The sequence below is a fragment of the Bombina bombina genome, chromosome 5 (genome assembly GCF_027579735.1).
Source record: "Bombina bombina isolate aBomBom1 chromosome 5, aBomBom1.pri, whole genome shotgun sequence".
NCBI classification, from domain to species: domain Eukaryota; kingdom Metazoa; phylum Chordata; class Amphibia; order Anura; family Bombinatoridae; genus Bombina; species Bombina bombina.
In genome coordinates this window covers 37,954,051-37,969,967 of record NC_069503.1, presented here as the reverse complement: position 1 = coordinate 37,969,967, position 15,917 = coordinate 37,954,051, and the positions used below count along the sequence as shown (strand labels likewise).

Here is a 15,917-nt window from a genome sequence, read left to right as displayed (position 1 = left end):
CGCAACGACAACCAATCAGATATTAGCTAGCTCGAGTCCTCCAACCAATACGGTGAATGTACACAAGCCGAATCTAAATACGAACGTAAATGATCTCACTCACATCTAAACATATTAAGTATAATATAACACATTCAAAATAGATCCACTTTTAACTTGAACACTACATTTTTTTATTCATCTGACATTTTTATATATACATTTTTAACCATTTATAATTTTTTATATTTTTATATATTTTTTCACAATTTTTAATTTTCACCAATTTTTTCACACATTTTTCCTAATTTTACACAATCTGTTTATGCACGTGCATTTATTTATAACATCCACCACTGTTATTATTGTGATTACCAATATTTATATTATTGTAATTGCTGTTTGGGGGTTGATTCCATCAAGTTTAAACCCTTATTGTTTTAACTTAAGCATTGTTCAGTAGCTACTGAAAGGTTTTACTGTTTATATTTATGTTTTATATGTATATCTATTTTAATAATCTAGTGTGGACACACACCAGAGTTTGTTAGGAATAAATTATCCATCTCTTTATAAATCTTTATAAATCATATCAGCTTTCTGATATAACTCCAGACACAGCTCATTACAGAAGACCTTGCCTTACTGGCGCTTTGAACGTACCACATACACATCACTCATCTATTGGCTAGCTAAGTAGCCTTTGCTCAAAGCCACAGGTCACAGTGGGTCCAGGCGCTATATCCATACACACCCAAATTTGCACTTTTAATAAAGGAGAGAACAGTTGAATTATTTTATTTTAATAATCCCCTAGACACTTCTAACTCCAACAATTGGGAAGCATACAAATGCTATATACGGGGGGAACTCATCAAACACACGAAGAGAAAACATCAACAAAGAACTGCACAATATAATACTCTCACCTATAAACTTATGCAATCCGAACTGGCACATAAATTTAATCCGACTTCCCCTCAACAGCGGGACAGAGACACTTTAAATAATTATATAATTAAAAATTTGCATTTTTGCTCCCTCACCATGAAAGCAAAGTTTTTTTTGTTGAAAGCAATAAAACAGGTCGCATGCTAGCTAGGTCCCTCAAAAAAAAGAAATACAAAGCATTTATTAAAAACATTTAAAGCCATACGGGACACATCTCTTTCGATAGTAGAGCCATACTTCAGGACTTTATCTGATTACAGATTATCTAGCCCATATTAACCTCCCATCCCTTACAGCAGAAGATGACTCCAACTTAGACCAACCATTCCATATACAAGAAATTCTAACGACTATAAAATCCCTCCAAACCACGAAAGCCACAGGCACAGATGGCTTCACCCCCAAATTCTACCATCTACATAAAACACAATAATCCCACAACTCCTTACTCTATTCCAATTGATAGACCAGACTGGCAATTGCTCTCAACACCTCTTGGAGGCTACCGTATCAGTGATTCCAAAAACCAGGCAAATGCCCTGAACAAGTAGGTAACTATAGGCCAATATCCCTATTGAACATAGATGTAAAACTATATGCTAAGATTCAAGCCACTTGTATAAATAAAGTCCTACCCTATCTGATCCATACTGACCAGGTGGGCTTTATCCCCGTCAGAGAAGCCAAAGACAATTCCATTAGTGTACTTCAAACTCTACATTACTCCAATAATAGCAAAACCCCAATTATTTTGCTCTCTACGGATGCTGAGAAGGCGTTCAACAGGGTGGACTGGGAGTTCATGTGGTCCACCTTGTCGAAATTCGGGTTCTCTACCAAATTAATTAAAAGAATAAAGGCCCTATACACTAACCCTACTGCTTTAATCCGCGCTAATGACTCAACTTCGGACAAATTTTCCATTAAAAACTGTACCTGACAGGGTTGCCCCCTATCATCCCTCCTATTTGCCCTTACGGTTGAGACTTTTGCTACACATATCCGATGTAATCCAAACATCAAAGGACTGAAATTTGGCCCCATAGAACAAAAATGCTTACTGTACGCAGATGACATCATCTTCACCATAGGCTCCCCAAGCACATCCATTCCCCCTCTCATAAAAGAACTTGATACATATAAAGTGAACGCTAACTTTTCCATAAACAAGGACAAATCAGTCCTCCTACCCATTAACCTGAAGACAGACAAAACCACATATATAACTTCAAAACCCTATTCTCAGTCTCCAACTCTATATGCTATCTAGGCATCAGTATTACACCAGACATAACAGAGCTATTCAATTTAAATTATCTTCCATTACAAACTGATGCCCAGAAGCTTTTAGAATCATGGCATAAACAGGGACATTTATTGTTGATCGGTTGTGTAAATGCTGTAAAAATGACAATCCTCCCACTTGATCTACCCTCTCACTATTTGACAACACAACAGAAACAAATAGAAACATTTATATGGTCATACCACCAACCAAGAGTGGCAAAACAGATCTTATTCCTAAGCAGAGAAGATGGCAGACTAGGAATTCCCAACCTGACTACTTTAGGGCTACCTATCTAGCACGTATTGCTGCATGGAATCATAACAACCCTTTTAAGCCTTAAGTCCAACTAGAAGCAGCGCTCACCAATCTTCCTTCTTTGGGCGAGATGTGTTGGATTCCTAAAAGATACAGACCATTAACATGCACCACCAACTACTATGTAGCAAGCACACTGAAAACATGGAATAAAAACATCCAATTAAATCCCACAATCTCAAGCCAAATATCCTCTCACCCCACTCTGGGGACACCCATTGTTCTTCTAGCCCGAATTGACACAAATAGTCTCCATAAACGATCAATTACAACAACTACCAATATCTTCACTGTTTAAAGACGGACATTTCAGAAAGCAAAATGACTTACAACAACATATAGGAACACCTTTTCACAAATGGTTTGTAAATCTTCAAATTTGTCACGCAATCCAAATAAATCCACATAAGCTAAATTTCATTAAACCTAACACACCATTTGAATCCTTATGTATTAACTCTTTACTAAAAAAGTCTCATATTTCAATAATTTATAGTATGCTTAGAGGCTGCTTCCCAACACATAAACCCCTATAAATAACTAAGTGGGAAAATGAACTGCAAGAAACGTTTACAGAAGAACAATGGAGCAAATTCTTTAAATTGACTAAAAAAGGAATCATTGTAGAACTTAACTACAAAATCCTATCAAGATGGTACCTCACACCCCACCGACTCCACAGTATCTTCACTGGTGCCTCCTCACTGGGTTGGCGACATTGTGGTGAAATAGGCACTCTGCCATATCTGGTGGCATTGCCCTCAGATAAAAACATTTTGGGAAAACATCACCTTACACATTAACTCAATATTAGGCACAACACTCAAACTTCGCCCTTCCATCATACTCCTCAATGACCTCCCCCAAATCCCCTGTCTGTATAATAGGAACTTGTTACAATGTATGATAAATTGCGCCAAGAGATTTAATAGCTAGATTTTTTTTTAAAAACGACAACACCCACCTTACAAATGTGGCTAAAGGAAGTGATCATGTTCTCTCTTTGGAAAAACTCCACTACTGCTTTCAAGGTAAAGCTGATTTTATCTTAGACCTCATATTTATATGGGACCAGAAAACAACAATATAACCTAAAGTACCTGTGACACAAAACCTTCTCATTTCCCCCTCCTCTCCTTCTTTAACTTATTTCCTCTCCTACTTTTCCCCCTCTTTAGAAATATCCTTAATTTCTTTACGGTCACGCGGCTACGCTGATTATAGTGCCTCTAATTTATGTTATCAACAGTGACTGTAATTTGTATTTATAGTTTACTTTATTCCACAAATGTTATGTGCTAATGTTATTCATGTTGTGTTCATTTTTGTAAAATTCAATAAAATACAATTTAATAAAAAAAAAAAACTGTTTGCTGTAATTTATTTTCATTATTAAATTGTACACAGCCTTTTAAATGACCTGAGGCTCTGGCTCCTACTTAGCATATGCAGGAGTTCAAATTATATAAAAATATGAGTCTGTTATTGGCTGATAGCTGTCACATGGTACAGGTGCAGAACTACATTTATCAGAAAACAATTTACTATGACTTTAAAAAGAGAAGTAGGTTTTATTGCATTGTATTTTTATTATGCATTTGTTGATTTTGTAATTCTATATGCTATGGTCCTTTTAAATAGACTGAATTTGCCAAAAGAACATATCTCATTATATTATCACTCTTTGTAAACAAAACATCTTTCTTTTCTTAACTCTATCCAAGATAACAATTGAAATTAACAGTTTAGTGCCTATCTTGCAGTGGGATTTAAGACAACTCAGTATTAACCAAGAGAAGTTAAAGGACTGGGGGTGGAGCACATGACAAAATGTCTGACAGTGAGAATTAGTAGGAAGTACAATACCAATACTGCAGTTTCCGATTTAACTTATATATAAACAACTGATATTTAACATTTCTTTCAGGAGAAAATCTTGTTTCATATAAATGATAGAAAACAAAGATTATAATATATTTGTAAAGTTGTGATATGGCCCCACTTAAATAGATTTTCTACTATTATGTTGTATAGATCTGGGAAGATTCATATTTAAGGGGTAATTATAACACTCACAGAGCTAACTGTACTAAATGCTTGTGCTGAATCAATAGCACATATGTAATAACCTAAACAGCTGATCTGTATCACATGAATTGTTATGTGTGCCTTTAATTATACCATACGTACAGTTAATCAGAACAGTTACTTATTATTATCTGTCTAAGCCATTTAATATACTTTTTACAGACACGGCCAGAGCACTGAGAGATATCAGGTATTGATGTAACTGGAGTGAATAAGGGAACCTTCTTCCTGAGCACAGACATTGGAGCCTGTTATCAGTATGAACTCATATGTGTTAGGTGAGTAAAATAGATATTATGCTGACTTTAATTACTGTGAATATAGAATAAATCACTCATTAAACAAATATAAACTATTATATTTATTATATCTGCACCTTTAAGTACATTTGTGTCAGTGACTGTTATAAAGAAGGAGCAACTCCCATTGGGCTGAAGAGGAGGAAAAAAAATACAACTCCCCCTCTGTCCTTTTAGACAGATCATGTCCAACAACTGCCTAACCTCACTCCCTGACCTGGTTCATTACTCGGAACACCTGCAACTCCAGCTTCCCCTGCCCTGACCTCGCTCATGAACATCCATAACTGCACTTATGCCTACCTTGTTCCCATGTGTGTAACACCCACAACTCAGTCATTTAGTTTACTATGATGTAGTAATGTTTACATTCTATGTCATCCTTTTTTAATTTGTGATTTACAGGTAAATACATTTAAAAATACAAAATGGAAGGCATTAAAAATGTTTTTTTCTTGAGATTGATTATATTATAATGAATAAATAGTCTTATTTTTCTTTATTCCATTTCTTTTTATGTAGACAAACACGTGAATAGTTCATATCCCTCATTCACTACAGAAAGCAACAGAATGATACCACAAACTCCAAAAATCTTAGACACCAATGACTATTCACAAACATTGGGGATATCACAAAAGATATTAAAAGACGATGGTGAATTGGCAGGAACTGGACAGCAATCATTATGTACAGAGAGTAATTTAGTCATCAAACAAGAGGACAACATTTATGACTTATCTAGTGAAATTATTATCCCAGAGGATAAACCACACAAATTTACTGAGTTTTCAAAACATATTAAAGAAGGGAAAAGTCTACAGTCTAACCAAATGATTCATACAAATGAGAAACCTTTCAAATCTACAGAATGTGAGAAAAGCTTTAGATGGAAGTCTCATCTTCTAGAACACCACAAAATACAAACAGGTGAGAAACCACACACATGTACTGAGTGTGGCAAATGTTTTACACAAATGGATCATCTGAAAACTCATAAAAAGATTGACTCAGGGGAAAAGCCTTTCACATGTACAAAGTGTGGAAAAAGTTTTACACAAAAGGGTAGTCTGAAAAATCATGAAAGGATTCACACAGGAGAAAAGCCCTTTACATGTACAGAGTGTGGAAAATGTTTTATACAAAAGAGTGATCTGAAAATCCATGAAAGGATTCACACAGGAGAAAAGCCGTTCACATGTACAGAGTGTGGAAAATGTTTTATACAAAAGGGTGATCTGAAAATCCATGAAAGGATTCACACAGGAGAAAAGCCTTTCACATGTACAGAGTGTGGAAAAAGTTTTACACATATGTGTAGTCTGAAAAATCATGAAAGGAGTCACACAGGAGAAAAACCTTTCACATGTACAGAGTGTGGAAAATGTTTTAAAGAGAAGAGTAAACTGAAAAATCATGAAAGGATTCACACAGGAGAAAAACCTTTCACATGTACAGAGTGTGGAAAAAGTTTTATACAAAAGAGTGTTCTGAAAAGGCATGAAAGGATTCACACAGGAGAAAAGCCTTTCACATGTACAGAGTGTGGAAAAAGTTTTAGACATAAGAGTAATCTGAAAAAGCATGAAATGAGTCACACAGAAGAAAAGCCGTTCACATGTACAGAGTGTGGAAAATGTTTTACAGAAAAGAGGGATCTGAAATATCATGAAAGGATTCACACAGGGGAAAAGCCTTTCACATGTACAGAGTGTGGGAAATCTTTTACAGTAAAGAGTAATCTGAAAACTCATGAAAGGAGTCACACAGGAGAAAAGCCGTTCACATGTACAGAGTGTGGAAAAAGTTTTATAGTTAAAAGTCTTCTGAAAAAGCACGAAAGGATTCACAAGGGAAGAAACCTTTCACATGTTTAGAAAGTGGAAAAGGGTTTTTATTGAAATCGGGTATCACAAAACACCAAATATTTACACACAAATAAACTTTATATACACAGTGTACAAACCTCTTTACAATTATCCTAAAGAGGACAAACTCTCTAAATAGAAGCATCAAAAAGGATCTTATTGTAAATAATACTTTCTAATCACAGTTATAAAATCCCCTGATTAGAAGTGCTCTCCTGCTGTCCTTTGTTCCTCTATATATGTGCACCTCAGTTTCTCTCATATCAATGTGATAGAATCCAAACACCACACAGGAATATACAAATCTGTCCTCATACTGACCAGTTTACACAACCATTCACCACCAAAGCACCCCGGTGTTGTTTATTAATATGCCAGTGTTAGGAGTTGTACGTTTGTTTTACATAGGGGAGGAAATAATTACATTTACAGAATAAAGGAGTCTTTATATGAATAGAGTGTTAGAGAATTATATAAACAAGAACATCAGTCTCAAATGATTGACATCTGGAAGATATATTTAATGTGCACATCATGTGGATAAACCTTTTCTTATAGCAATAGATGCTTAGCATTGTACATGTTATATACCAGAGGAATTACTGAGGGGGAACTGATTTTATTTAATGAGACACAATATCAGTAACCAGTACATACGTGATCATAATCAGTTTAATCTAAATGGCTACTATAACCTACATGTATACTGGGTATGTAATATGTGTGTCATGTGATCATAATCAGTTTAATTTAAATAGCTACTATAACCTACATGTATACTGGGTATGTAATATGTGTGTCATGTTCTGTAGCTGGATATTATGTCTGTTAGATGTTTTCATGTTAGTTAGAAGCCACAAGAACTGATAATAGCACATACTGTATATATAAAGGGAACATTATATGTCTGATAAATCCCTTTGTATCAAGAGCACAAGTGTTAGGTATATTTATACCATTGTGTGCATATATCATGTAATGCTGCTGTTTACTATATAATGATATACAATGTTTTTTATGCAAATAAAAAGTGATTGTAATCCAGACCAGTATTTTGTGTTTTTTTGTCTAATTAAAAACGCAATATCACAGAATAAAAAGGAAAACCATATACAGAAATACAGAAGTGAAATCTGACAGTGAAAGTTAAACGCTGATAATTCAGATAGAACAGCAATTTTACCCAACTTTCCAATTCCCTTCTATTATCTAATTTGCTTTGTTCTTTTGGTATCCCTTTTTAAAGAGTAAACCTAGGAGGCTGATATTATATGAGCTTAGGGGCATGCACGTGTATTTACCACTCTGTGCAGCAGTGTTTGTAACTATGTATAACATTGCTATAAATGTTCTTGCAAACCCTGCTGTCTGAAGATACGTGCACGCTCCTGAGTTCACCTAGGATTACTCTTTAACAAAGGATACTAAGAGAACTAAGCACCAATTATGATATAAGTAAATTGGAAAGTTGTTTGAAATATCATGTTCTATCCAATCCATTTAAGTTTAATTTTGTCTTTACTGTCCCTTTAACAGTACATAAAACAATATCAAATTAACCCCCGACCTACATCAACCCAGATTATTAATCACCAGCAAGACTTTTATACACAGACATGTTATGTAACTTAAATCATACTTAAAGGGATAGAAAATTACACTTTCATGATTCAGATAGAATGTTTTATTTTAATTTCACTTCTGTTATCAAGTGTATGTGCTACTGAGAGCTGACTGGTGGCTACACACATGTGCCTCTTGTCATTGGCTCACCATATATGCTCAGCTAGCTCCCAGTATTACATTGCTGCTCTATAGCTGACTTTGCAGGAGTTAAATACATAGTTATAAACAATAAGTTGTACAATAATAAACTGATCTAACATATTAAAATATGTTTGCCCCTTTATATCCCTTTAATTAACAGCAGAAGCAATAACAATTACAGGTATATCTAGATAATCAATATCTTCGTAAATTTGTCACAATGTTATCTTCATTAAACAAGGATTCACAAAAAGATAGCACAAAGCTAGATCTGACTAAAGGGACAGTAAACACCTGGAGGCTGTAATATAAACTGACTAATTATTCCTTGGAAAACAACTTTACCGTATCCTTTTATTGTCTAATAGTATTGTTATATCAGCTGTGTGCCGGGATATTATCTGTGTGTCACAAACGTACAGTGACTAATAATGCAATAAACACATCGAAATAACTTCACTCACTCACTATTTAATGTCTAATAGTATTGTTATATCAGCTGTGTGCAAGGATATTATCTGTGTGTCACAAACGTACAGTGACTAATAATGCAATAAACACATAGAAATAACTTCAGTCACTATTTAATGTCTAATAGTATTGTTATATCAGCTGTGTGCCGGGATATTATCTGTGTGTCACAGACGTACAGTGACTAAAAATGCAATAAACACATAGAAATAACTTCACTCACTCACTATTTAATGTCTAATAGTATTGTTATATCAGCTGTGTGCCGGGATATTATCTGTGTGTCAGACGTACAGTGACTAAAAATGCAATAAACACATAGAAATAACTTCACTCACTCACTATTTAAGGTCTAATAGTATTGTTATATCGGCTATGTGCCAGGATATTATCTGTGTGTCACAGACGTACAGTGACTAATAATCCAATAAACACATAGAAATAACTTCACTCACTCACTATTTAATGTCCAATAGTATTGTTATATTAGCTGTGTGCCGGGATATTATCTGAGTGTCACAGACGTACAGTGTCAATTAATGCAATAAACACATAGAAATAACTTCACTGACTCACTATTTAATGTCTAATAGTATTGTTATATCAGCCGTGTGCCATTATATTATCTGTGTGTCACAAACGTACAGTGACTAATAATACAATAAACACATAGGAATAACTTCACTCACTATTTAATGTCTAATAGTATTGTTATATCAGCTGTGTGCCGGGATATTATCTGTGTGTCACAGACGTACACTGACTAATAATGCAATAAACACATAGAAATAACTTCACTGACTCACTATTTAATGTCTAATAGTATTGTTATATCAGCTGTGTGCCGGGATATTATCTGTGTGTCACAAACGTACAGTGACTAATAATGCAATAAACACATAGAAATAACTTCACTGACTCACTATTTAATGTCTAATAATATTGTTATATCAGCTATTTCCCGGGATACTATCTGTGTGTCACAGACGTACAGTGACTAATAATGCAATAAACACATAGAGATAACTTCACTCACTCACTATTTATTGTCTAATAGTATTGTTATATCCGTTGTGTGCCGGGATATTATCTGTGTGTCACAGACGTACAGTGACTAATAATGCAATAAACACATAGAAATAACTTCACTGACTCACTATTTAATGTCTAATAGTATTGTTATATCAGCTGTGTGTTGGATATTATCTGTGTGTCACAAGCGTACAGTGACTAAAAATGCAATAAACACATAGAGGTAACTTCACTCACTCACTATTTAATGTCTAATAGTTTTGTTACATCTGCTGTGTGCCAGAATATTATCTGTGTGTCACAGACGTACAGTGACTAATAATGCAATAAACACATATAACTTAACGAACTCACTATTTAATGTCTAATAGTATTGTTATATCCGTTGTGTGCCGGGATATTATCTGTGTGTCACAGACGTACAGTGACTAATAATGCAATAAACACATAGAGGTAACTTCACTCACTTACTATGTATTGTCTAATAGTATTGTTATATCAGCTGTGTCCTGGGATATTATTTGTTTGTCACAAACGTACAGTGACTAATATTGCAATAAATACATAGAAATAACTTCACTCACTCACTATTTATTGTCTAATAGTATTGTTATATCCGTTGTGTGCCGGGATATTATCTGTGTGTCACAGACGTACAGTGACTAATAATGCAATAAACACATAGAGGTAACTTCACTCACTTACTATTTATTGTCTAACAGTATTGTTATATCAGCTGTGTCCTGGGATATTATCTGTGTGTCACAGACGTACAGTGACTAATAATGCAATAAACACATAGAGATAACTTCTCTCACTCACTATTCATTGTCTAATACACGGGTGTCAAACACAAGGCCCGCGGGCCGAATCCGGCCCACCAGACCTTGTCATGTGGCCCGTGTAGCCGCCGCATTATTATTATTATGCATAGCAGAGTACACCTGCAGAGTACTGACTTGCTGCCTAGCCTGCCTGTGTGCCTCCTCACTGACTGTCACTGCCGCCTCCCATCCCACTCCTCTCCCTCCCACAGTGTGCTGGCCCGGCCGCCCGGCATAGATAGCCTAATACTGCCTATTGATCATTATGGGGGGGAGGTCCGAGTGAGTGCACGCCACGCCATGCATGCGTATTGTGATTGTGTCAGTGGAGGACTGGTGACCAGGCGCAGCTCACTTGCCTCACGTGACGTCACTCACTCTGAATGAGAGCGGGAGAAAGCAGAGGGATACAGCCATGGCCGCCTGACGTGACGTCTCCAGACAGGCAGCAGGCTGCAGGTAGCTCAGTCACGAGTGGAGTCAGACAACTAGTCCAGGTCCACAGTGTCGACCGTCAGTACAGCCAGGTAGGAAAATCTTGAATGGCCAGGCTGGGGATGGGGGGGCCAGGGTGGGCACTGTCTGTCACTGCTGTCTGTCCACAGATTGATTGCTGGAAAATCTTGAATGGCCAGGCTGGGGATGGGGGAGGGGGGGCACTGTGTCACTGTCTGTCCACATATTGATGGGGGTCTCTGAACTTAAGGGAGGGGTCTGGCACTGGCGCCATCTATAATTTATTACTGACTACTCTACTCACTGATTAATTTTATAATAAACCACAACCAGAGGCCCATAATAAGCAGAAGCCAGCAGTTGTTAGCCCTAATGCATTGCTAAGCCTTCCCTAGCTCTTTAAATATCAATACCACCAGCATGATATAATATATATATAGTCCTATACAACCGGCCCTTTGAGGGTGACCAAACTGCTGATGTGGCCCCCGATGAATTTGAGTTTGACACCCCTGAATAGTATTGTTCTATCAGCTGTGTGCCAGGATATTATCTGTGTGTTACAGACGTACAGTGACTAATAATACAATAAACACATAGAAATAACTTCACTCACTCACTATGTAATGTCTAATACTATTGTTATATCAGCTGTGTGCCGGGATATTATCTGTGTGTCACAGACGTACAGTGACTAATAATGCAATAAACACATAGAGGTAACTTCACTCACTCACTATTTATTGTCTAATTGTATTGTTATATCAGCTGTGTGCCGGGATATTATCTGTGTGTCACAGACGTACAGTGACTAATAATGCAATAAACACATAGAAATAACTTCACTCACTCACTATATAATGTCTAATAGTATTGTTATATCAGCTGTGTGCCGGGATATTATCTGTGTGTCACAGACGTACAGTGACTAATAATGCAATAAACACATAGAAATAACTTCACTCACTCACTATTCATTGTCTAATAGTATTGTTATATCAGCTGTGTGCCGGGATATTATCTGTGTGTCACAGACGTACAGTGACTAATAATGCAATAAACACATAGAGATAACTTCTCTCACTCACTATTCATTGTCTAATAGTATTGTTATATCAGCTGTGTGCCGGGATATTATCTGTGTGTCACAGATGTACAGTGACTAATAATGCAATAAACACATAGAGATAACTTCACTGACTCACTATTTAATGTCTAATAGTATTGTTATATCAACTGTGTGCCCGGATATTATCTGTGTGTCACAGACGTACAGTGACTAATAATGCAATAAACACATAGAAATAACTTCACTGACTCAGTATTTAATGTCTAATAGTATTGTTATATCAGCTGTGTGCCGGGATATTATAGTAAGTCCCAAGAAGCGATTCTTTATTGCACTGTGCAGTGAGGAGATTGTAAGTCCCTAGGAGCGATTCTCTATTGCACTGTGCAATGAGTAGACTGTAAGTCCCTAGAAGCGATTCTCTATTGCACTGTGCAGTGAGTAGACTGTAAGTCCCTAGAAGCGATTCTCTATTGCACTGTGCAGTGAGTAGATTGTAAGTCCCTAGAAGCGATTCTCTATTGCACTGTGCAGTGAGTAGATTGTAAGTCCCTAGAAGCGATTCTCTATTGCACTGTGCAGTGAGTAGATTGTAAGTCCCTAGAAGCGATTCTCTATTGCACTGTGCAGTGAGTAGATTGTAAGTCCCTAGAAGTGATTCTCTATTGCACTGTGCAGTGAGTAGATTGTAAGTCCCTAGAAGTGATTCTCTAATGTGCTGTGCAGTGAGTAGATTGTAAGTCCCTAGAAGCGATTCTCTATTGCACTGAGCAGGGAGTAGATTGTAAGTCCCTAGAAGTGATTCTCTATTGCACTGTGCAGTGAGTAGATTGTAAGTCCCTAGAAGCGATTCTCTATTGCACTGTGCAGTGAGTAGATTGTAAGTCCCTAGAAGCGATTCTCTATTGCACTGTGCAGTGAGTAGATTGTACTTGATTCTCTATTGCTCTGTGCAGTGAGTAGATAGTAAGTCCATAGAAGCGATTCTCTATTGCACTGTGCAGTGAGTAGATTGTACTTTATTCTCTATTGCACTGTGCAGTGAGTAGATTGTAAGTCCCTAGAAGCGATTCTCTATTGCACTGTGCAGTGAGTAGATTGTACTTGATTCTTAATTGCACTGTGCAGTGAGTAGATAGTAAGTCCCTAGAAGCGATTCTCTATTGCACTGTGCAGTGAGTAGATTGTAAGTCCCTAGAAGTGATTCTCTATTGCACTGTGCAGTGAGTAGATTGTACTTGATTCTCTATTGCACTGTGCAGTGAGTAGATTGTAAGTCCCTAGAAGCGATTCTCTATTGCACTGTGCAGTGAGTAGATAGTAAGTCCCTAGAAGCGATTCTCTATTGCACTGTGCAGTGAGTAGATTGTAAGTCCCTAGAAGCGATTCTTTATTGCACTGTGGAGTGAGTAGACTGTAAGTCCCTAGTAGCGATTCTCTATTGCACTGTGCAGTGAGTAGATTGTAAGTCCCTAGAAGCGATTCTCAGTGAGTACACAGCCCTTGTTATTATGCTGTACTGTAACAGCAGGGTCTGCTATTATTGCTCACAAGGCAGGTCCCACCCTATAACACCTAGAAGTGATTCTCTATTGCACTGTGCAGTGAGTAGATTGTACTTGATTCTCTATTGCACTGTGCAGTGAGTTGATTGTAAGTCCCTAGAAGCGATTCTCTATTGCACTGTGCAGTGAGTAGATTGTAAGTCCCTAGAAATGATTATTGCACTGTGCAGTGAGTAGACTATAAGTCCCTAGAAGCGATTCTCTATTGCACTGTGCAGTGAGTAGATTGTACTTGATTCTCTATTGCACTGTGCAGTGAGTAGACTGTAAGTCCCTAGAAGCGATTCTCTATTGCACTGTGCAGTGAGTAGATAGTAAGTCCCTAGAAGCGATTCTCTATTGCACTGTGCAGTGAGTAGATTGTACTTGATTCTCTATTGCACTGTGCAGTGAGTAGATAGTAAGTCCCTAGAAGCGATTCTCTATTGCACTGTGCAGTGAGTAGATTGTAAGTCCCTAGAAGCGATTCTCTATTGCACTGTGCAGTGAGTAGATTGTAAGTCCCTAGAAGTGATTCTCTATTGCACTGTGCAGTGAGTAGACTGTAAGTCCCTAGAAGTGATTCTCTATTGCACTGTGCAGTGATTAGATTGTAAGTCCCTAGAAGCGATTCTCTAATGTGCTGTGCAGTGAGTAGATTGTAAGTCCCTAAAAGCGATTCTCTATTGCACTGTGCAGTGAGTAGATTGTAAGTCCCTAGAAGTGATTCTCTATTGCACTGTGCAGTGAGTAGATTGTAAGTCCCTAGAAGCGATTCTCTATTTCACTGTGCAGTGAGTAGATTGTAAGTCCCTAGGAGCGATTCTCTATTGCACTGTGCAATGAGTAGACTGTAAGTCCCTAGAAGCGATTCTCTATTGCACTGTGCAGTGAGTAGACTGTAAGTCCCTAGAAGCGATTCTCTATTGCACTGTGCAGTGAGTAGATTGTAAGTCCCTAGAAGCGATTCTCTATTGCTCTGTGCAGTGAGTAGATAGTAAGTCCCTAGAAGCGATTCTCTATTGCACTGTGCAGTGAGTAGATTGTAAGTCCCTAGAAGTGATTCTCTATTGCACTGTGCAGTGAGTAGACTGTAAGTCCCTAGAAGTGATTCTCTATTGCACTGTGCAGTGATTAGATTGTAAGTCCCTAGAAGCGATTCTCTATTGCACTGTGCAGTGAGTAGATTGTAAGTCCCTAGAAGCGATTCTCTATTGCACTGTGCAGTGAGTAGATTGTAAGTCCCTAGAAGCGATTCTCTATTGCACTGTGCAGTGAGTAGATTGTACTTGATTCTCTATTGCTCTGTGCAGTGAGTAGATAGTAAGTCCCTAGAAGCGATTCTCTATTGCACTGTGCAGTGAGTAGATTGTAAGTCCCTAGAAGCGATTCTCTATGGCACTATGCAATGAGTAGATTGTAAGTCCCTAGAAGCGATTCTCTATTGCACTGTGCAGTGAGTAGATTGTACTTGATTCTTAATTGCACTGTGCAGTGAGTAGATAGTAAGTCCCTAGAAGCGATTCTCTATTGCACTGTGCAGTGAGTAGATTGTAAGTCCCTAGAAGTGATTCTCTATTGCACTGTGCAGTGAGTAGATTGTACTTGATTCTCTATTGCACTGTGCAGTGAGTAGATTGTAAGTCCCTAGAAGCGATTCTCTATTGCACTGTGCAGTGAGTAGATAGTAAGTCCCTAGAAGCGATTCTCTATTGCACTGTGCAGTGAGTAGATTGTAAGTCCCTAGAAGCGATTCTTTATTGCACTGTGGAGTGAGTAGACTGTAAGTCCCTAGTAGCGATTCTCTATTGCACTGTGCAGTGAGTAGATTGTAAGTCCCTAGAAGCGATTCTCAGTGAGTACACAGCCCTTGTTATTATGCTGTACTGTAACAGCAGGGTCTGCTATTATTGCTCACAAGGCAGGTCCCACCCTATAACACCTAGAAGTGATTCTCTATTGCACT

General features: G+C 37.4%; 1 protein-coding gene across 1 annotated transcript in view; it reads left to right on the top strand.

The window, feature by feature from the left end:
• LOC128659778 (oocyte zinc finger protein XlCOF6-like) overlaps window positions 1-15,917 on the top strand; it is a 237,938-nt gene that overhangs the window by 99,869 nt on the left and 122,152 nt on the right. Inside the window, exons 3-4 of the mRNA XM_053713353.1 lie at window positions 4,784-4,899; window positions 5,443-6,765. Coding sequence (XP_053569328.1) covers window positions 4,881-4,899; window positions 5,443-6,765 — 1,342 coding nt within the window. The 5' untranslated portion in view covers window positions 4,784-4,880. The remainder of the gene's footprint in view (window positions 1-4,783; window positions 4,900-5,442; window positions 6,766-15,917) is intronic.